We start from the raw sequence: 22,212 nt of genomic DNA, 5'->3' as shown, positions 1-22,212 counted from the left end.
GTAGTAGAGTTCATAATACAGATTTTTGCCTTTTGAAGGAAAAGCTGTCCCAGAATTCATCATTTAAACCCCTCACCAAAGTACAGACAGAAGCTGACCTCCACATGCACCTGCTTCCATTACATGAAACAGACAAGTCTCTCATGAAACTGGTTTATTGTTCCTTATGCCATGAGTACAGCAGTAGAAAAAAAGCACCCTCTGAGGTGACCAAGCTTCATATCAAAAGGTATCATGCATTTAAGTGCTTGTGATGTTCCACTTTTAGACCTTCAGCTCAGGCAATGTTCACCAAAACTATGGAATGTTCTGAGGCTAAGCTGAAGATGTTTGAATGCATTAAGGGCTGAGGAACAACCTCTACAGCATACATTGCTGAGGCTGTCGAAGTACCTCAGGTTCCCCCACCCAGATTTTACACATCACCTGAATTCTTACAGCAAGCTTTGATCAGACTTGAAATTTAGATGACTGTCCCATTTAATGTAGTTGCTGCATTTGTCCTTATTACAAGGGACACCCCTAAAATGACTGGCTCTAGCACTGAACACATGGATATACTGACATCAGAAAGGACAGTGAGCCACAGAGGTTCCATTCTTTCAGTTGGCAAAGGTCATTCTGACTGCAGCCACAATGGCCTTGGCACCAATGCCATACAGGTCCAGTAGCTCCTGGGGCTTCCCGCTTCGGGGTACTTCTGTAACTGCTAGGCACTGCACAGTGATGCCAGGCTCTCCAGCTACTGCAAAGCGCACAGCTTCACCCAGGCCACCTGAGGAGAGTACACATGAGAAACTGCACAGCGATACAAGCTCAGCACCTCGGCTCTGGGGCTCACCTTCTCTGTAGTGATCCTCCACAGTAAGTACTTTCCCAGCTGTGGCCCGAGCACTGGACACAATGGTGTCAGCATCCAGTGGTTTGATGGTAAATGGGTCAATAACCCTGACATTCATACCTACAATAGATTAGATGCTGTTTGTGAAACAATACTAGTCTCGGTGGTACCCTGCTATACATGCAAGAACTGCCATTACCCTCACTGGCTAGGAGATCAGCTGCAGCCAGAGCTTCATGCAGAGTCACACCAGCACCAATGATTGTTACTTTGTCACTGTCAGACTGGCGCACCACCTACACAAAAATTAGGTTAAAACAGTGTTAAGAGTACACTGTAACCAACAGAATGTTCTCACTTACCTTGGCATATCCCACTTCAAACTTCTCCTCTGGTGGGTAGATCACAGGAGTGTCTGGCCGACTGGTCCTGATGAAGCAAATTCCCTAAGAGGATGGCAGCACATTAAGAAAATCTTAGTGGTAGATGGATTCATGTCCCATGACAACATCCTTGGAGTTTCCATCCCTCACCTTTTTATTAGCAGCCAGCTCCACAGACCTCTCTGTGGAGACTGCATCACAGGGGTAGAAGATTGTACAGGTAGGAATAGCTCTGAACATGGCCAGGTCCTCCAGGGCCATCTGGGAGGGTCCATCTTCACCTGAACACAGGTAGAGGTTCCAATCTAAAGCCATGTCTGCAAAGCCCAGTCACTTGACAGACCAAGCTCCAAATTAATGGGGGTTGAATAAAAGGATGTTCGGTTTAAGGAAGAAAAAAAAAAATGATCTTAAGCTATTTGACCTTAGGATTCAGCATTTCCTTTACTAGGTTGTTCTGATGCCAAAGTCTTACAACCACTCGATCTTGACGGGTTGGGCCTGGAGTTTCCCAGGCAGCACAGGAAACAAGGTAATGGTACACCACCCCAAGTGGGATGCCAGTCTATTGCAGGGCACGAATGACACTTGAGTAACTGGATGAAACCCATGCATGTGAAATCTTCTCCCAGTCTCACAAGCAAGATTCAATTCCTCATCCCTAGAGGTTTAAAGCAAGCGTTACCCAACGAGGTACTGTGATTACCAGCTGCAACCACTTATTCACACTATAGTTTTGTCAAACTCATCCCACCCACACATGCAGAAGTCCATTTCTTCATCCTATTCATATGGTTGAAAAGTATAATAGGAAAGAATGATACCTGGTTAATAGGATGTAGTGGGTTGTTTGAGGACCTACCAATGGAAACCCCACAATGTGAGCCAACCAAGTTGATGTTCGACTGGGAGATGGCCGCCATGCGGATCTGATCGTAGGCACGGGACAGGAAGGCACCAAAGGTGCTGGCAAATGGCACACAGCGATTCCGTGCGGCACAGCCAACAGCCACACTAACCTGAGGTGGAGATTAGCATAGTTGTAGCCTGAGTGATTCCGCCTTCAAAGTGTCTGTGGAACAGAAATAAAGTTTGGACATTAGGCCTCACCATATTTTGCTCTGCAATGAAGCACTCAATGTAGCGCTCTGGGTGGGTTTTCTTGAAGGTCTCTGCAAAGGTGGAGTTCTTTGTGTCGCCATCCAGAGCTACAATGCGCTGGCAGGCCTGCCCCAACTTTGCAAGAGCAACACCATAAGCACGTCTTGTTGCCACCTACAGAAACAGAATGGCAAGTTCTTGGACTCCCTCCAGCAAGCTTTCAATGTTGTATTTTGTTACATGATTTAGAGTTCCAACAGTGCTTGGCTAAGTAATTCTAGAACAGCAACACTGACCTCATTTGGATAAGTGACAAGCCACATCCACTCACCTTATCACCAAGTGTGAATGCAGGTGGTGAAGGCAAGCTGATGGGACCACTCTCCAAAGCAGCAGCATCCTCTTTAGGCAACACTGGACAGGGGGGTTTGTCTGTCTTGATCAGCCCCCAGAGTTCTGATAGGAAGCCATCTACACTGTCCTTTGGGAGGGGCTTGCCATGCCAGTTATCCTCATTCTCAATTCCTGATTAAAAAGGAACAAAAGTAGGACCTACAATCACTTTGTTAGCTCCAAGGAATACCTTAACAAAAAGCTGGCAAGTGGAAAACTCCAGGATATTCAATCCCAGAGAAAGGTTACCACTTATAATTCACCCTGTAATTGAAGCAGGACCACAGAATAAATTCACAAGTTTCAGGAATCTAGGCTAAGGTTTCCCCAACCCAGTCCTCAGGGACCCACAGACAGTCCATGTTTTTGCCTTCCTAGCTTCTATTTGGAAAAAAAATACATGGACTGTCTGCAGGTCCCTCAAGGACTGGACTGGGAGACATTTAGGCCATTTAAGGTACCCAAGGTCCCCATCCCTTTAAAAAACAGACATCGACCCAGTTTCCAGTAGGGGGCTCCCACACCTTTCAGGCCTTTGCCTTTGAAAGTTCTGGCAATGATGGCAGTTGGCCTCTCCTTCACATGCTGGGCCTGCAACAGCACCTGGCAGAGCTCTGGGATGTTGTGGCCATCCACTACACACGTGTTCCAGCTGTGGGGATACACAGGGGCTGAATAACTACAGTGAGGCCAGACACCACCCCCATTCATGGGGATGCACAAGTCATTAACAGGCAAACAAATGCTATACAGTTTATGAACTCATCCAAACTTTATGGTCACTGCTGACCACTAATGGAAGTTTGGCCCTGTGCAATTCTAAAGTAATGATTCAAGACTGGAGGGGTCTCAGTAGTATTTGGACCACAAGCATTTTCACTCCGACTCCATGGTCCACATACCCAAAGGCTTCACAGCGCTTGAGGTAAATGTCCATATCATGCTGCAGTGGTGTAGCCTCACTCTGCCCTAGACGATTCACATCCACAATGGCCACCAGGTTGTCCAGGCGGTAGTGGGAAGCAAAGGCCATGGCCTCCCACACTGCACCCTCAGAGCACTCACCATCACCAAGCAGGCAGTACACACGGTAGCTGAAACAGGACATTGGGGGAGAAGCAAGAGCAAATGCAGTTAACAAACGGCAAGAAGTGACTACTGATAATGTTTCACCACTTAAGCCTCATGCAAACTGATGTTTAAATGCAACAAACGAGAAGTAATTCACATGCAGCTTAAATGATCTAGAACAGCATCTCTCAACCCAGTCCTCAGGAATCCCCAGCCAGTCCACATTTTTGCCCTCTCCCAACCTGGACTGGTCCTGGTGGTCCCCAAGGACTGGGCTGGGAAACAGTGATCTAGAGGATTCTAGAGGTAACAGGTTATGATGAAGTTTGGGACCAGAGTGTGAGATTATATTCTGTCAGTCAAACAGGTTTATCAGTACTTGTAGATAAAGCCAATTCCCATTCTGATTACCAGAGAGACTAATTTAAACATAAGCATCTCAGTTAGGGCTGAAATACCTGGACTTGTCAAAATATTTTCCAGTGTAAGCCATTCCACATGCAGCACCCAAACCCTGACCCAAGGAACCAGTTGCTACGTCAACAAATGGCAGCCTCTGTAGAGCAGAGAAGAAATTAAGTCAAACAGCACCACCTTCCATCGCTGGAGGGATCACAGCAGAGTGATGCATGGCAAAGCAGAGGGTCTTACTGGTGTTGGGTGGCCCTCCAGCTCACAGTTGATCTTGCGCAGATCAAGGAGCTTCGACTCCTCCAGAAATCCAGCTTCTACCCAAGCAGCATAGAGGATAGGTGCAGCATGACCCTGGATTGGGGAGGGAAGGTAATGAAGCAACTTCAGGGTCAGAGTTTACGTTGCAGTTTTGCCAATATTTGGTTCACTTGCTAAACTAGCAAACAAATATGCTTAAATCAATGCAAGGGTAATGGCTTAGAGCAGATTGGCATAGACTGCAGATCAGTAATCAAGCTCAGTCAGGTACAGATTGCACACTTATCGGTAGAAGACAAGGGATAAGGAAACAATACAACCAGACAGCAGTAGCCCACCTTGGACATGACAAAGCGGTCATTGCAAGGACTGCATGGGTCCTTCGTCTTGTAGCGCATCGTGTGGAAGAAAAGCACAGACATGATCTCTGCGGCACTGCAACATGAGGTGGGGTGTCTGGAGTAGGAAGCAGAACTTGAACTTACTGGGTGTCAGGGTGGTTCAACACAGCTGAACTAAGACAATCACAAGTACATTACTGCCCTCCATCAGAAGTTGCAGCACAAGCAAATGAGTGTCGTTTCAAATAAATAGTATTACACACATTTGACAGGGCAAGATGGGACATGAACAAAAGTAGGGATTTACATTCACAACATGCTTTAAAATCATTGTCAGATGCAAGTAATTCTCTCACAGATCAGTTAGGGATTCTTGTTCACTTTTTCCAAACTTTGAGGTAAAGACAAGATCAGTGGGTGAGTACCGTTATGGCAGCCATGAGGTCAGCATAACCACATGGGATTTAATCGGCGTAACGCAAATATACTTTTCAGCGTATTGGTCTAGCTCTAGCACAACCAAACCCAGTCCGGTAATACTCGTAGATTACTCCGGGGGTAGCGGTCGGTCCCACAGAACTCCATTAAACCAGCAGGTAACGCATGTTAAATGGCAGACGGGGAGCCTGCTCATTAGGATAAATTAACGCGATTTAAGAAACACAGTGCTAAACCTATAACGCAGTCCAGCCGCGTTTAGCATACGCCAGGGGGATTTGGGTAAATTTATATCGGCTTTTGTACCATTATCACACCGAAGTAGTATTTCGGCAGTAAACGAGTTGACACCATGTACAGAAAATTTCAATCGACAAAATAGTCACAGTCAGTAAAAAAAAAAAAAAAAAAAAAAAAAAAAGAAGTCTGTGAGCTCACTGCGTGAATAAATGCGGACTGGAAATTAGTGGAAATACGAGGGAATTACATAAGTTTAAGGGGAAGAAATTCACCCGGAGTTGGAGGCGCATGTCGCGTTGATGGAGTGAATCCTCAGTTTGTTGGCCACATCTTGAAGAGCCTGTAAGACTGCATCAGATGGCTTCTCGTAGCTCGCCATCTCGTCCAAAGCTTCTCTATGCCTTCACCAGGAGATGAATGCCTTGATCCGCAGGTTTTAAACTTATATCCTCACATAGCCCAGCCCACGTTTCCTCCCACGGGGCACATGGTCCGACTCTGCATTGCCCCTCCCCACCCCCGAGCAATGCAGACGCTTGAAACTTAAGTTTTTGGCATATGTTTCGTCCATTTTTAATTCGCGGAATTATGTAGATTGTTTTTACATGATGTTTCACAATTATCAGCTTTTACGCTGTAACATCCAAACAATAATTTCCTGATATTTTTTTTTTAAATAAAAATATGTAATGTCATATCTTCTTATTACATTATGCTGATCCAGCGGCTTAATCAAGGATAATGGATTATGAACACAGATGAATGAATGTTGCATTTATATAGTGCTTTTTCACAACACCCAAAGCGCTTTACTGAAGCAACGGGGAGCCACTTTAACTACCACCACTATGTAGCCCCCACCTGGATGACACAAAGGCAGCCATCCTGCACCAGTATGCTCACCATACAGTAGCTAAGGTGGTGAAGGCACAGGAGAGAATTCACCAGTTAGATATAGGGAATGATCAGGAGGCCAGATTTGAAAGGGCTACAGTGGGCAATTTAGCCAGGACATGAGGGTACCACCCCATAAAGGATGCCCACAGAGTCAGGACCTTGGTTTTACAGCACACTGTCAGCATTACTGCACCGGGGCATTCGGATCCACACAGACTACAGGATGAGCTTCTCTGTTTCCCACACCAACACCTGTTCCACTATTCCATATATAATTTTATATCTTCCAGATATAATAAAAGCCTGCCTGTACTATAATTTGTCTGATTAATATGTACATTTGTCTGCCTCCAGACTAACCAATGTGTCTGCTTGAAACCCTAACGTAATCAGAATAGAACGCACAACCATTATGCAATGAAATGACCTGTTCTTTGAAAGACCATTGTGTTTGGAAGACAATAATGATTATAACAGGGTTGGCAACTTTGGTCAGCTGGCTGGAGTGAGATTGTCAATTCAAGACAAGTCTGCACATACATGCACAGATATTTACATGTATGTGACAGTTTTATTACCTTGTAAATAGACTGTATGGTTTGCAAACTACCCCAATGCTTTTGACGTAGCTAATTTTAGGTTCATAATGGAATAATATAGATTTGCCATAAGAATTATTGCATGAGCGTGAGTCAAAGTATGAAAGTCACTCAAGATGCGTGAGAGTTGGCAGCCTTGATTATAATAATGTGCACTTAATTATTATTTTTTTAAGTTTAGAAGAGAAAAACTAGGTTATTAGACACTTTAATGGAACCAATGAAAATATGATAAACCAACCACATTGATTTCAGTGATGTGGACAGAGCTTAGAAACAAGCTAAAACTGAACTTAAGGACTGATTCCTGCATGGTTCAAGAGATGTGAAAAGAATATCACGGCTTAAGTCACATCCCTTGTAGATGTGACTAATCTTGTTCCAAGATGTCATCTTCTTCAAATTCCTAAAAAGGAAAAATGAACTGTTTAGATGACTCCCCCTGTTTCACTCTCATAAAAATAACACACACATACATGCTTTATGTTGCCTCAGCATTCCCCTGGGCCCACCCACTGCAAATGAACATCTGACCCTGAGCACAGCCTGGGCCTCCTCCCTCTCGTCTGCTGTGACAGGCTTCTTGTCCAACCTCTCCAGCAGGGGCAGCCGGGCCAGCAAATGCAGACGGTAATCCTCGGCCTCAGCCAGCGGGTTCTCAGACAAAACTAGCGTCTGCAAGGTGCCTGATACACTTGTCAGAGAGTGCAGAGCTTTCTGGGAGGACACCAGGTTACCCCTGGTGAGAAAGACCATCACCAATTAGCATCATCTCCAGTGAAGGTGTAACCAGAAGCTGGCTGGGCTCTCCACACAGTACCAAGGACAGCCACGGTTCCACTGGTGCTACCTGATGTTCAGGTACTGTAGAGCCTTCATGTTGGCACTCATGCCATCTAGGATCTCCAACTGGTTGTCCCGCAGGTGCAGGGTGGTAAGTCGCTCCAGATGGTCCAGTCCCTTCAGCTGCTTAATGCGGTTCTGAGCCTAAACTGGCCGTAGAAGAGAGGTTGAATGATTAGCAGGAATGTTTCATTTTGCTACTGATATTACAGCAAGTAGACCCTGAATTGTGAGAGAGGTCTACCAGGTGGAGTCAGCACAGGTAAAATACAGGTTAAGAACACAGTCCAGCTTAAGCAGATGCTGGGGGATTTGGGTTACATTATATCAGTGGAGTAAAGAAGCAGATGTATTTTTTTTAATTGACTGCATAACAAGGCTCCCTGGAGTCTTCACAGATAGGCCCTCTGGTGTGAGAAGACTATACCAGGTAGAGTCTGCGCAGATTTGGCAGCTGGATGCCATCTGTCGTCTCCAGCTTATTCCCTCTCAGTTCCAGAGTCACTAAGTTTCCCAGTCTGTCACATTGCAGACCTGACATTCGCCGAATGCTGTTACCTGAGGAGAGACGTTCTTTCAGTGTTAAGTGGCAAGAATTGTGACAGATTGACCCCAAAGGTTTACTGTCAAAACTGATCATCCACCCAGACTGAATGTGTCTGACACTGACCAATCAGATTGAGGCTCTCTAGGGCCAGACCTTTGAGGCCCTCAGGACTATGGATACGATTGGTTGCCATACTGAGGCATTGTAAATAGGCCATTTGGTTCATTGGCTGGCCGGCCAAACTCTCCACCCGATTTCCATCCACGTTCAGCCAGAGAAGTTGCGTGAGCGCTGCCAGTGGAGACAAGTCTGACAGACAATTGGATGAGATGTCCAGGAACCGCAGGTGGACAAAGTTGCTAAGCAGAGCGATGTCTGTCAGTCTCCTGGCAACAGGAAAAAGAGTGGGGTATTCAGGGTTGGGTTGCATATTTCGTCGGCAGAAAGGTTCCCAGTACCAGTCAAAAATTTGGACACACCAAGCCACCTACAAAGGAGAGTGCTAGTGTCACATGATATGACATAAACACAGTAGAGATGGTTTGGGAAGAGTTTGACCAAAGAGTGAAGGAAAAGCAGCCAATGAGTTCTCACCATATGGACAGCTAGAAAAGCATTGTAGAAGGTAACCTCATGAAACTGGTGTAGCTTTGCTCAAGGGGGTAGTGGTGGGATCACTCTGCCGATCACAGGATTTGAAGACCCAACCCATATAGTTGCCCCCCCAACAAATAAAGTTTTTTGGCCAGTGCATAATTCTATATATGTTATTTTATAATATTGATGTCTAATTATTCTAAAATATAGAGAATAGTACAAATAAACCTTTTTATGGGTACGTGTGTCCATACTTTTCACTGGTACCGTATCTAAAGACAGTACTACATGATCTATTTAATCCATGCCGAGATGTAAACAGGGGCAGGAGGCAAAACACAGGGGTGCTACAGCAGTTAAGCTTCTCTGCTTAAGCCAACATGGACCCTTATAGGTGACACACTTATAAGTATGTCACAGTCCCAAATGATCCAAATGATGAGAGGAGCAGATGGGACACTTACCTGTCTCTCAAATCCATTTTGACAAAAGCGTGAGCCAGACCGTTCCCAATCTTACATAGCATTGACAGACCATGAGCGATCATCTCCTGAGTGACTGGGCAGGCAACAATCTGTGTATTGAGAGGGAGACAGGTGCTATGGACACTGACCACAAACCAGAATGTACTGAAATCACAAACTGTCAGAGAAACAACCACACCTTTGTTTATCGTACATGAAACTAGCCTTTAAACAAGAAAAATCAGACACTGAAAGTAAGCAAACCACATCGAGAACATGATTAACTAAACATGATGTGATTTTTAAGAAAGTTTGGCACGTTGGACCCAACAACACACTGTAATTAATGAGAGCTCACCACATGAGCTGTACCTGGTCTTCTGGCTCTAACACGGCATCCTCTCCTTCGTGCTCCCCCTCACCTTCCTCCTTGGTGTCCTCCTCCTCCTCTACTTCCTCTGACTCTCCAAAGCTGAGCTCCTCTTCTTCAATGTCTGACATTGCTTCTTTCACTTTTGTACAGTTTGCTACATTAAGGAGAAAAAAAAACACGTGTAGGTGTGTGTGCGCTCACTTCTTTTTTGCTTAACTGTTTATTGTATTTTCAGCTACATAGTTAATGAAGTAACATATTATTGCAGAATACGTGCCTGGTGATCTGAACTTCTGAAAACCCGTAATAACGTAGCCATGGAAACGACGCCAACGACCTTAGATGGTTAGCAACGGGGTTAGCCAGTAGATTCAAAGGGAGATTACGACATTCAGCTTGTTTGGGAAGTACCATCGATGACTGATGTCGGGGGTAGCCAATAGTTTCAGTGGGAGAGGATGCGTCCAGTTTGTAGGTGATATGGAAAATGTAGTTCTTCTGAGTTCGTTCGTGCTGAAAGATTCATCCACATTCGGTCACATATCATATATCTGGTAGGTTGGTTAAAGAGGGAGTATCTTGTTTATTAGCATAAGACCCACTGACCGAAGCAATGAGAAACGAATTTAGTGCAGAGACCGAAGTCGATTAATACTTTTAGCTACAAACTACTTACGATACACGCCTAATATGCAATAACCTATGAAAAAGTAAACATACGAATCGTAACATTTTGACTACTTATCAATTAACAAGAAATACATAGTTATAGATGCTACATCATCCTGGGGTTTACGAACACGGTAAAAGCAAGTAGCAAGCCATTTCCTAGTAAATTGAACACTTCTGCATCCTGTTTAACGATATTTTTAAGTGATAGATATTCGTGTAAGTCGTTTTAGTTAAGGTTCCTGTCTGAGGATCGCAAGTTTTTGTACGAGTATGTTATGAGCGCCTTGTCTATTGCATACCGTACCTCTCATTGCGGAAGATAAATCTGAACACGGAGCCTGATGGTTCGGTTGTAATCAACAGAAAAACATGTTCACGGAGGTATAGTACTTGCCTTTCTGCAATGTACAGAAGGCAAAAAGAGCTTGAGATAGCAGCAGTAATCCGGCAACGTAATAAATGTGAAATGTATCTAAATCCAATGAAATATCACTTTATTTCTCGCCTACTTAAAAACAGGCCGATGATCCTGCTTATACTCATTTTTAATTATAACAAACTTCCGAGACAAAACAAACGCAATTAGGATACACGTAAAGTAAATTAATTTGAGTCGCCAAAAAGGCATGCGTAAAAAGATCAAATTACAATCGAAGATAAAAATATAAATGTTTCATTGGTTAATAACATAGCAGCAAAATTGTTAAACACAAAAGTTAGACCTTTGAACTCAAATGTACATTTACAAAGTGAACAATCACTGCCATAATTAACAATACACAGAATGCTTGGGCCAGAAGACAAAACATCTGGAACCAATAACTTAATAACCAACTGATTACTTACAGGAAAAATATATACACAAATTGTACAACAACATGCCCGTACATGGAAGTGTCAGCACCGATGCACAAGGCTCGAGTTCAGCGTGCAACACGGAACACTACATTCTGAGGGGCGATACGGATCACTTAATGCATAGTTTACATGCTTTGAAAAATACAAAACTACTAACATTTCTTGTAGTACGTCATTTTGGCTGCCACAGTACAAATGAAGCTTAGGTTCTCAAATCTCATTAACTTTGACTGCATTAGACATTTTCTTGTGTACTGGGACGATAGTGGCAGAGAGTTGCAGCTGGGGTGGAGGCCATAAGGACAGAAGAGGGCACAGAAGACGAGATGCACGTGCCCCAGGTGGCACCAGAGCCGCGCTCGCAGGACTGAGGGAGAGAGGTGCACATTGTGCCATCCTTCCGGCTGAATATAAACAGCCCCAGAAAAGGGTTAGCACGTGTAACAGGTAACGCTGGCTTTTAGAGGAAATACGACAGCCGAAGACACACCTGCCCAGGGTTACTAAACTAAATGCCATGTAATTTATGCCAATTTTATGCTACTTATACCCATTCAAACTTTTTTCACTTTACTGACAGCAGTACGTCGAGACTGCGGGCAGCACGTATAAAGACTGAAGAGGGAAAATGCAGGTATGAAAGCAGTCACATTTGCGATTCATTCCAACCTGGAAAAACATGTAAACAATGTGGGTGACACCCGAATACACTGTCACCTGTCACTGTCACACCAAGCAGGAAGAAACCTTAACCCATCATCACCAAACAAACACATAGAGGGACACGGACAGACACACTTTTAATGAAAAGGCAGCAGCTGGACAGCAGCGTTCGGCGCTCCACCACTTGCTGTAAACGCACTGTAAATGATGCACGTGTAGACCCAGAGGGCTGCTCAGTTTACACAGCACAGGTCCCTGCACGTTGGCTGTACATCGACTTGAAATGTATAGCGGTACTGAACAGATGCACTGTAAATACGGCACGATGCTACCACACGTCTGCTAAGGCAGCAACAGTCTCTCTGCTCACGTCTCCTCACACCAACACAGGGCACATCCGAAGCTTAGGAAGGTTCCGGAAGGACAGTCGCTGCTCCCGCTGTGAATCCATACTGCTTGCGGTGCCATCGCACCATATGACGTGGGGCGTGAAGAAGGATGGACACTCAGGACGGGTCAGCAGAGACGAGTACTCCCAGAGTACTGGGAGTACTGGGAACCCCATCGCTCTCCTTGCTGTGCACTGCAAAGCTCTTCTGTGCCCTACCGCACAGCATCACTGCAGGGTGGTCTCTGACACTCCATCACTGGAAATGGGGTTGAAACAGAACAGAAAGACAGTAAGTAAGCTTGCGAGTGGCCCATTAGGAGCAGTGATGTGTGTAAAGTACAGATAGATACATACATATATACATGCCTACAGCGGTGTGTGTACATACATACAGGGGGCTGAACTTCATCTTCTTGGCATCTGGCTGATCTGGAACACCAAGCTTCTCCCTCCTTTCTGCAGCTCGATCCCTGTACTTCAGCTGCAAAAAATGGCCCACTGTAAAACTGCAGGCGGCACGGCACCGTGCGTACTTATGTGACCGCGCCAGTACACACCTCACCCTCCCGTCTCTCTGAGCCGTCTTGCTCTGCTTGCCGACTCTTCCTCTGCTCCAGGTTTTGCTGTGTAGGAGGGAAGGAAACATGCGGAGGAGTGGTCAGTGTCATGTTGGCTCCGCCCACATGACCTGGCCCCACCCCCTAGGGTTCTAAACCCACCTTATGCAGCTCCGACAGCTGCTGGTGCCGGAGAAGGGCTTCCTTGCTGGGGAATTGTCTCCTGCACAGCAGGCAGGCCAGTTTGGCCCAGTCCGTCAGTTTCTCCTCCTTGTCCACGCTCCCCTTCTCCCCGCCACCCTCTTCCTCGCTGTCACTCTCGCCACTGTAGGCGGCCACCAGGCCCTGAGGGGGGCTGCTCTTCTGTGACGAGGGTCGGATTTCAGGGCATAAGAACCATGCAGCTTAAATGAAACCATGTAACAAAAACACAGCGAGATAACACCCCTTCCATCCTCACCCCTCTCTCCTCCACTCGTTTCAGCTGGTCCATCAGGGTCTGCGGCCTCTCCAACAGGGTGCCCTGCATATGGGAGACATGCTGCAGGGTGAATACAGACACAGAGCCAGACAGCAGGCCCCTGACACCCACCAAAACCAGAAGAAAGAAAAAGGAATTACGGGTGGGATGGGGGGGACAGGCACGACCTTCTTCTCCAGGATGGCATATCCGGCGTCGGCGCTGGCGGACTCCTTCCTGTCATCGGCGCGGCCCGGCAGGGAGGAGGTGGAAGCGCTTGAGCGCATGTTCTCCTTCTGCCTGTTCAGGCTCTTGGCCCAACGTTCCATATCCTTCGCAATCTGGGACAGGAGAGTGTGGCCACGCCGGGGACCATTTAGCAAGCGCACCTCGTGATTCGGGGTCACAAGAACTGCGCCTGTCACCTTCCTGCGGCAGCTGCGTACCTGCTGAGCCGTCTTGGTCTTCGGTTTCTTCTTCTCCTTGCTGGAAGAAGCCAGGTTGCAGGGTGGGAACTCGGAGGAAGTCTCCGTGGAGGACTGAGCGGGAGCTGGGGTGTAGGTCTGCTTTTCCCCATCCCAGTACATGTACTGCTGGGTGTGGGAGTTGTAGTAATACTGTGTAAAGCAGAAAGAATCAGACCATAAGTGCGAAGCCCTTCTTCATGAATCATAAAGCTAAAGACTCCATACATGTGCTGTGCATTTCAGATCGGAGCGGACAAGGAAACAGCAGACCTGAGAGGTGGCGTCGTAGTACAGGCCAGTCAGCGGGTCATAGTAGAAGCCAGAGTTCTCATCGTACTGGTAGGTGGACACATCTGGCACAGCTGGAGGGAAAGAGGGACAGCATGTTTCTGACAGCAAAGTGCAGGGAGACACCGACAGCTTGGAGTATCTCTCATACTTACGGTACTGCTGATACTCGTATGGCGTGCCGGGGGTCGCTGGCTGTCTGGGGGCCGCAGGCTGGGGCTTCCCAATGATCTCAGTCTTCTGGGCCGTGGGGGCCTGGGTATAGAGTACGGCCTGAGGAAGGAGCATTGGGTCAGGGACCCGTCTGCTGAGTGCTCCTGCCTCTACTCACACTCACACCATCTATCCAAAGCTCCCGATTCTGCTGCCTGTGGGTCTACTTCAGCGTACCTGTGCAGACTGCGTGGCCCCAGGGGTGGAGGGTGCCTGGGCTGCTGTGGCCCCCAGAGGCCCCTGGCAAGCATCCACTCCTGGTGCCTCTGGTTCAGAGGATGCTACAGCTGTAGCTTGGAGACAGAAATTCACATTCAAAACAGAATATTCAAAAAAGCAGCTGTCCACTTCCATGTTTGTTTTCGGTACCAGTACACCCTGCTCTCTGGCACTGAGGATAATGGGCACAGAACCTCCTCACCTGCTGTGGATCCTCCATATGCTCCCATCAGTCCAGCCCCAGGAGCAGCTGGCACAGCTCCAGCCCCTGTCACACGCCCTCCTTCATATCCCTGCCCTTCCGACCCTGGAATCTCCTGCCCCTCCTGGGTGTACGTGCCCACGTCTGCCCCCTGCTGGTACAGGCTGTACTCGCCCCCTTGTGATGTAGTGGCAGCATTTTGTGCTGTCTGAGAAAAGAAAAGAAAAGAAAAAAAAAAACAGTGGAGGGAGTGCAGAGAGAGAACAGTAACATCAAAGCATTTGGGTCAAACAAGCGAGGGCAGGGCGCACAGCCTGGTACCTGAGTGACGGCCCACTGAGCTGCAGCGATGGCTGTGCTGGCTGCGGTGACCGCACTGACCCGGCTGCTGTCTGTCAGGAACACGTCACTGAGGGAAACCAGACAGAGGTGGCAAGCATGTCAAACAGCTGAAAGCTCACTGGTAGATGGGTTATGAAATATGCAAATGAACAAGAAAATAAGGCCACCCCCCTCCACAACAAGCATGTTTATGTCGAAAGTTATGAGGGAGAGCACTCCAACATGTGTGGTTGTGGTGATTTACTTTCCTAAGAATGTCACCTTGTTTAGATCTGGCTGATGGTACAGAGCTGTGCTTGAGGGTAGTGATGGCCAAATGAAACTTCATGAACCATATGCTGTATTCTTTGACTCCACTAGATGGTGCTCTTGGATTGCATTAGAGCATGTATTGAGCTCTGTTTTGATTAGAGAGCACCATCTAGTGAGGTTAGAAAATACGGCAAATGGTTCATGAAGGTTCATTTAGCCATCAAACTTTTGGGAATGTGAGTGTTACCGCTTGGAGCCCTTGGCATACTCCACAGCTATGACCTTCCCATCGATGGTCAGTGGTGGCTGCAGGGCCTGCAGGATCTGGAGCAGCTGGGATGCCTCCTGGAGGACACAGCAGGAGATGGGAGTGAGGCCTTGATTTAGCCTGCAGCTGGTTAACACTAACTGCCAGTAAATCAGGTCTCTCACCACGATGGTGCTGAGCTGCAGGAAGGCAAATCCACGGTTGAGCTGCGTCTGCTTGTCCTTGATGAGGCGCACATTCGATGGGGACAGTGTAGCGAAAGGTGCCAGGGCAGTCAGGATGCTCTCCAGGGCAGTGTGAGGTCCAAGGTTCCTCAGGATCAGAGCTGAGAGCATGCCATTGTATGTGAAGACAGCTTAAGGTGTGTGTCTTAATCAGCCAAGCATACCAGAGCAGTCGATCATACTTACTGTCATTGGCTACCTCCACCGGCTGGGCAGGCACTGCCAATGGCAGAATAGGGGCAGCTGGGGTGTAGATAGTGGGCAGCGGCAGCAAGCCCTGAACTCCTGACTCCTTTGGCTGGCCTAATAGTGCTTCTTTATGCACCACGGGTAATTTAACTTCTGCTTCTAGGGAGGGACACACCAATGAGTAAAGCAGATCACAACACAAGAGCACAAGTGAGAGGAGAGTGCACAGCAGTATCTGAGCCCACTGCAGGGTTGGTGTAAACACACTCTACCTGATTTTGGGATCCCACACTTGAAACATTTCTCTCGCCTTTTGAAGTTCTGCACTCCACACTAAAGAGGGAGGACACTCAGGGTTACCAGGAGGCACAGAAGGCAAGCATGCCGACTTCACTCAGCTCATAGTCTAAAAGGGGAACGGTTCCAAGCAAAAGCTGGGCGATCTGCACCTTGTTGCAGGACCAGTCCTCGTTGGCACGGGGCTTGGGGTCACTGTAATGCATGGAGACTCGCTGACCCAAGATGGTGAGGACCCTCTGAAACACACCCAGAAAGAGAGTCGGGGGAATAGAGAAGGAAAGTGAGTTTCACCAGCCAGCAGCTGGGCCAAGAGAAGAGCCTCAACTGATCAGAGAAAGGCGGAAATAAGGCCGGTGAGAGCAAGAGAGGTCCGAAACGAGAGAGAGGTCGGAAGCCGCAGAGAAAGGTCACCTTCCGCTTTAGAGAAAGGACCAAGACCTTGGCCTGCATGCCACTGGGGACATGTGGGAGCGGGCACTGACCTCGCTCTCCAGACCATAACCTCAACCCCCCCCTTCTAGGGGAAACCTGCAGATGGCTAAAAATATAATTAAAAAGTCCCCTCCATGTGTCAATTGGACCATCCTGACAAGCACTGATCCCATTTGCTTCATCTGGGGGAATAAAACTAATTTGACAAAAGCCATAAAAAATCCTTGAGGGGCAGGAAGAGCCTCCATAACACACAATAAGATGGACTTTGACCCACATGTAAACAGACTCTCTCACTTCAACTAGAACCTCATCAAAGCCAACAGGAGAGACTGAGGCCTATCCTTTGTCAGCAGTTTATGGCAAACTGTAGTCATTGAGAGGCTTATGGGCCAAAACAGCCACTACCCTGGAACCTAGTCTGAAGTTTATCTACTGAGCCTCCTTTGTGCATCTCAACCATAAAAATAGACTATGAAAAAGACCTTCAGATTTTCTTGAAAGACAGCTGTCCTGGAGGGTTCAGACGCCATTCGTTAAACGTGAACAGAAATGGAGTCAGCAGTTATGCCATCACAGTGTACATGTCTTGGCGAGTCCCCTAAAGACGTCTACCATTGGTACACAGGACTAAACAACACTGAGCAGTTAATGAAGGTTCTATTGCTATGGGTTTCTAGCATACAAATACTTCAAGCCAACAGAGCAAAAAATTTAATTAAATCAAGTTCTGTCTCCATTCCAACATGACCTTCACCATGCCGATGGAACATAGGTTCTGGAGGCGAAACGGGGTGGGGGCCGAGGAAGTTAGGGCTCGTATGGAACTACAGAGATTCTAAACAATGTATACTTCATTGAAGAAAGCAAATTGACAGGAAAGAGGAGAAGTTGGTGGGCTTGGGTGTCGTGGATGTGTCTGTATGGAGGGGCTATAGCCAAAACACAGATACCAGCATCTTACTGGTTGCTGTATTGCGTTCACTGCTGACCTGATGCTGTCAGTGAACGCAGGTCTGTTCTTTCAGACAGAAGTAAATGTAAGAAGAGTGTGAATTCCAGGAAAAACCCTGATACTGCAGCCATTAAAACACAAAGGGGGAAAATGAAGAATAGTGAGTCTGCTTTCACTGTGGCAACACTGGTCAGGCAGGCCGTGCGGCCGGCATGCGGCCTTTGCCTGGCGAGAGGCGTTGTGGGCATGTACGTGTGCGTGTGTGCGCAGTGTGAAGTGACCTGGTTGGTCTCCATCCAGCGGGTGGCCTCCTGCAAGTGACTAAACTCGACGAAGGCGAATCCTCGGCTCTGACCTGGAGACACAGCCGCCGGCCGGCCCACGACGACAGAACAACAACAACACAACAACGCAGTGAGGGGTTAGTGCTTTCACATCAGGGAGGAGAGAGAGAAGGAGAGAATGAGAGAGAGAGATAGAGAGAGAGAGAGAGAGAGAGAGAGAGATAGATAGATAGATAGATGACTGCACTTACCACTCACCCACAGAGTACACCTTACAGTCTGTGCACATAAACAGTAACTGACCCAGGGCTATGTGACAGGCCAGCTCACTGCCATAACCTCCTATCTCACACTCCCTATGTACAGACACCTATGGTGTGTGCGGAGTGAAACAGCTGCATGCACATACAGCACAGTCACTCATTCCACGCAAGGCTACAGTGCCGCACACACTGATTCGACCTCACACAGCACAGACATAAATACCCCCTGTCCTGGCTACAGAACGTTATTGGAATCAGGCTGCATGGGGAGGAAAAAAAAAAGCTAAGCTCATGTCAAAGTAAGAGGGCAGCAGCATTCACACGATACTTACAATGGTCTTGTTAGACAGCAAGCAGACCTGCAAAGAAAGCGGCTACAGAGTGGAGAAATGGGGAGTGCATGGAGTGCCTTTCTTACAGGGGGGGGGGGTTGGAGGGGGGTAGAGGGGGGGTGGAGGGGGGGTTACGATCTCCTCTTTAATAAGGGCCAGCAATATATTTAGGACCAAAACCTTGTGTTAGATAATCATGAATGAGAAACAAAAAGGGATGGAGGACAGAATGAGGGGGGTGGAGAAGGGGGGTGACTGAAATCTCTCACTGTGCATCCAGGAAGAAAAGGATTATGGGTAAAAGACACCTGTCCTAGCGTACTGTTGTGCTGTGTTAGAAATTAGATGCAAGGTCATCACTGGACCTCCACTGAGAGTCAGCAAGCAAGCAGAGACCATATGGCAAGGCAAGCCGGACCCCCAGCTCACCTGAAGACTTGTTCCTCATCAGACGCACTTCTCGGGGCTGGATGCCCTGCTTCTGCAGCTGGGAGCGGATCTGGGAAGAGAACATCTCCATTGGCTACTTGCTTGTACAAAAAACTTTCTAATATTTGAAATAAAAAACTAAAACACATGCTTCTTTAAGTCAGAATCAAAGAAAAACAGATGGAGTCCTACACTCCAGCATTAAAACGTGAATAAGTAAAATAAAGAGGTATTCAATTTTAGGTAATGTTTAATTACATAAAACCTGTAACACCCCTATAAACAACAACAGGCAGATTTATTGGCAGCGGAGAGGCCACTGACTTCATTGACTGTTGCATTGGGAGGCAGCATCCGAAGCATGATAATGTTACTGGGCCTCTGGTTGGGGTCCACATCAGCCCTGTAGTCCTGGTCACGAAGGTCTGAATCAACTGAGGACTCTGGGCCACCAGGGTACCCACCCTCTCCTCTCTCGCTGCTTCCCCGGGACTGCGGCACATCTGAGAAATCCTACACATGAAGAATATGTCACAGCCAAAGAGTTAAACATGAACAATGGTGGAGCAGTCAAGCCAATGGTAGAAGTCATGACACATTCTAACAGTGAGTCGAGGACAGACTTGAGAAGCCCACAAGTTACCGCTCTCTTGTCTGGACCCTGGTTGTATTTGTCCTCCTCTTGTCTCATTCCTACATATTCCTCCTGGCCAGAGGGGGCGCTGGCATCCATCCTGCCCCAGCTTCCTTGCTCCTCCAGCTCCCCCAGGTCTTCATCCTCCTCTGGGTAAACACCTCCAGGTGCCATGTCCTGCCCTGGCCTGAATGGTCGGTACTCCCTGCGATGGTCTTCATGCTTTCGGTCAAATTCGTAGGAGTGGTCCCCCCGGCGGAATCTGGAGTGGGTCTGGGAGTGGAGGCCACGTGCAAAGTCATTTCCCACCCTGCCGTCTTCCCCCCTCGGTCCTCGTTGCCGGAAACCCAGCCGGCCGTCAGGGAAGAGCCCGCTGTTGTACTCTCTGACCCCGGCACCTGCTCTCTCTTCTCGCCTGTACAGTCTTTCATTGGGCCCCCTGTCCTCATAGGATTCCCCAGGCTCTTCATCCTCATGCCCATACCCTCGGTAGTCCATGTCTCTGTAGTCATGTTCAAAGTCATTGCCATAGCGACCCATGCGGTCTCCCCGACCGCTTCTATTCAGAAAAAAAAAAATACAGCCTAGACATCGTTAATGAACTGCTGATGACCGCGTAGAAGAAACACAGAAAAAAAACAGTTATTACCAGCAATGTACAGATAAGAGATATTAATTATTAGAAGCAGTGTACAGGCAGCACAATGTTAAACAATAATTATCAAAGTACACGGAGAAAAGCACATTGCCTGACCAAAAAAGTTGCACATTTTAATATTTCATTGGACTGCCTTTAGCTTTAAGGTGCACATTTGTCAATGCCTTCTTTCCACGTGCTTATGCAACATCTCAACATTTTTTTCATCCAGATTTGCATTAATTTCTCGTTGAGATCTTATACTGATGATAGGTGAGTTGAATCACTCCATGAAGTCTTCATCAGCACATCTCAAAGACTTTCAATAGGGTTAAGGTCAGGACTCCATGATGGCCAATTTACGTGTATAGTTGATTCCTCATACTCCTTAAATCATTCTTTGACAATTGGAGCTGATGAATCTTGCCAGTATCATCTTGGAATATGCCCATGACATTAAGAAGAAGAAAAATCCATTGATGTGGTAACCAGCCCATTCAGTAGATTCAGGTACCCAGCTGACTTCACTTTATTGTTGCATAGTACTGCTGAACTGTAATAATGATCCAGCCATCGGCTCTTAAGTACTTGCTGATTTAAATTCAATATGCCGGGACCGTATTAACTATTAGCAGCAGGACACAGGTAGCACGACGTCCAGTTATACACACTAATCAGTCACTTTATTTGTTTACTGGTTTGTGGATCATCCTACATTTCCCTGTGAACATGCCACCATCCTCCAAATTACTCTTACTTCCAGGCACCTCCAAGGATTCATGGGAAATTGAGGATAAGAAAAAAGGAGGGGAAGCACACTCACCGTCTCTCGTAATCCATGGTGCCCCCTCCAGCTCAACAACTCCAATGTCTACTGAGGCTACAGCATCCACATAAGCTAAAAGGTTAGGAAATATGACATTCCACGCGCATTTTTATTTGATTCTTGATATACTGGAATACTCAGTACAACAACAACAGTAACGTCATATCAACACTATGACCGACACACGTATCTAACACTATGACTTACTAATACTCTTTAATATTACTGACACTGACTTAGGTTGTTTTTAACACTATAACCAGCACTGATACTGTGTTTAGCAGTGTAACTGATACGGAGCTAAAATCAAATTACTTCGCATACGTAACATGGCGGCCTTGGGCAGAAGTTGTAATCCGTCAGATAAAACCATAAATGCTACTAATTAAACTAGTTAACCAAAACTACAAATGACAGCCATCAGCTTACTTTTAAAATACTAACACACAAATCAGACTCCTCGCAATAGCCTAAATGAAAGACATTTCGGAGTAGATATAATTATCTACTCCTATTTATCTTCAAAGCGTTAATTAGTTAGTTTACCTAAAGTTTACCGATGAAAACGTTCTTACGGAGTCTTAGACAGTACACCCAGCAACTCAGCCCTCTCGTTCTCTAACCAGTTATCTGTGAGTCAGTACGAGTACTTGGCAAGTTGGTTCAAGGGTTATCAGTTAGTACCAACTAACTGACCAGCTAACCAACCAGCCGCATAATAGTAGCAGGAGCTGCTAACGCTGGCATGCTAACCTGCTAGGTAGCGCGTCGCCAGTCGGAGTCGATATCGTTAACATGCTAGCCCGCTAGGCTACGTCCGGAGACCTGGGAGGCAACCGACGACCGTGTGATTTTCTCCCTGATTAGGAACAACGAAACAAAATACTTACCCTTGTTTTACCGACGGAGTTGAAAAGTCATAAATGTCTTCAAAAAAATTAACGTACTTAGCGCAAAAATAAGTATTAAATTACAGTCCAAACTGTCTCGTATAAAATGGCTACTACAAAAAGGGCGGGCACTAGACTGTGAACGTGGATTATGATTGGTAGACA

General features: G+C 46.8%; 3 protein-coding genes across 12 annotated transcripts; all 3 read right to left on the bottom strand.

Moving 5' to 3' along the window:
• Positions 1-139: 139 nt before the first annotated feature.
• Positions 140-5,936, bottom strand: tktb (transketolase b). Its single transcript, XM_023837329.2, has 14 exons — positions 5,753-5,936; positions 4,800-4,917; positions 4,441-4,554; positions 4,248-4,345; positions 3,621-3,812; positions 3,243-3,370; positions 2,657-2,850; positions 2,335-2,499; positions 2,087-2,243; positions 1,375-1,505; positions 1,204-1,287; positions 1,041-1,137; positions 842-961; positions 140-775 (listed from the first exon to the last, which is right to left on the bottom strand). The coding sequence occupies exons 1-14, from the start codon at positions 5,857-5,859 to the stop codon at positions 603-605; spliced, it is 1,878 nt and encodes a 625-aa protein (XP_023693097.1). The 5' UTR covers positions 5,860-5,936; the 3' UTR covers positions 140-602.
• A 91-nt stretch (positions 5,937-6,027) lies between these two features.
• lrrc23 (leucine rich repeat containing 23) lies at positions 6,028-10,804 on the bottom strand. The gene is made up of 8 exons (XM_072715235.1): positions 10,078-10,804; positions 9,800-9,954; positions 9,428-9,537; positions 8,490-8,752; positions 8,247-8,377; positions 7,827-7,963; positions 7,511-7,715; positions 6,028-7,382 (listed from the first exon to the last, which is right to left on the bottom strand). Exons 2-8 carry the CDS (start codon positions 9,926-9,928, stop codon positions 7,347-7,349), a joined length of 1,011 nt encoding a protein of 336 aa, XP_072571336.1. The 5' UTR covers positions 9,929-9,954; positions 10,078-10,804; the 3' UTR covers positions 6,028-7,346.
• Positions 10,805-11,129: 325 nt separating this feature from the next.
• Positions 11,130-22,196, bottom strand: rbm10 (RNA binding motif protein 10). Of its 10 annotated transcripts, none has more exons than XM_023837448.2 (23): positions 22,048-22,196; positions 21,155-21,229; positions 19,704-20,253; positions 19,385-19,573; positions 19,061-19,130; positions 18,034-18,107; positions 16,515-16,601; positions 16,338-16,398; positions 16,063-16,224; positions 15,817-15,977; positions 15,632-15,729; positions 15,112-15,199; positions 14,791-14,998; positions 14,547-14,662; positions 14,312-14,429; positions 14,139-14,230; positions 13,848-14,018; positions 13,563-13,742; positions 13,402-13,464; positions 13,104-13,304; positions 12,942-13,007; positions 12,773-12,865; positions 11,130-12,640 (listed from the first exon to the last, which is right to left on the bottom strand). In XM_023837448.2, the coding sequence occupies exons 2-23, from the start codon at positions 21,169-21,171 to the stop codon at positions 12,638-12,640; spliced, it is 2,868 nt and encodes a 955-aa protein (XP_023693216.1). In that variant the 5' UTR covers positions 21,172-21,229; positions 22,048-22,196; the 3' UTR covers positions 11,130-12,637. The 10 variants fall into 10 exon arrangements, with proteins under 10 accessions (XP_023693216.1, XP_023693210.1, XP_023693212.1 ...); XM_023837442.2 differs by having other exon boundaries at positions 12,777-12,865; XM_023837444.2 differs by having other exon boundaries at positions 12,777-12,865; positions 13,104-13,301.
• Positions 22,197-22,212: the final 16 nt, after the last annotated feature.

Source organism: Paramormyrops kingsleyae, chromosome 8, assembly GCF_048594095.1.
Source record: "Paramormyrops kingsleyae isolate MSU_618 chromosome 8, PKINGS_0.4, whole genome shotgun sequence".
NCBI classification, from domain to species: domain Eukaryota; kingdom Metazoa; phylum Chordata; class Actinopteri; order Osteoglossiformes; family Mormyridae; genus Paramormyrops; species Paramormyrops kingsleyae.
Note: the sequence above shows the minus strand (reverse complement) of the source record. Positions and strands in the feature narration are given on the sequence as shown.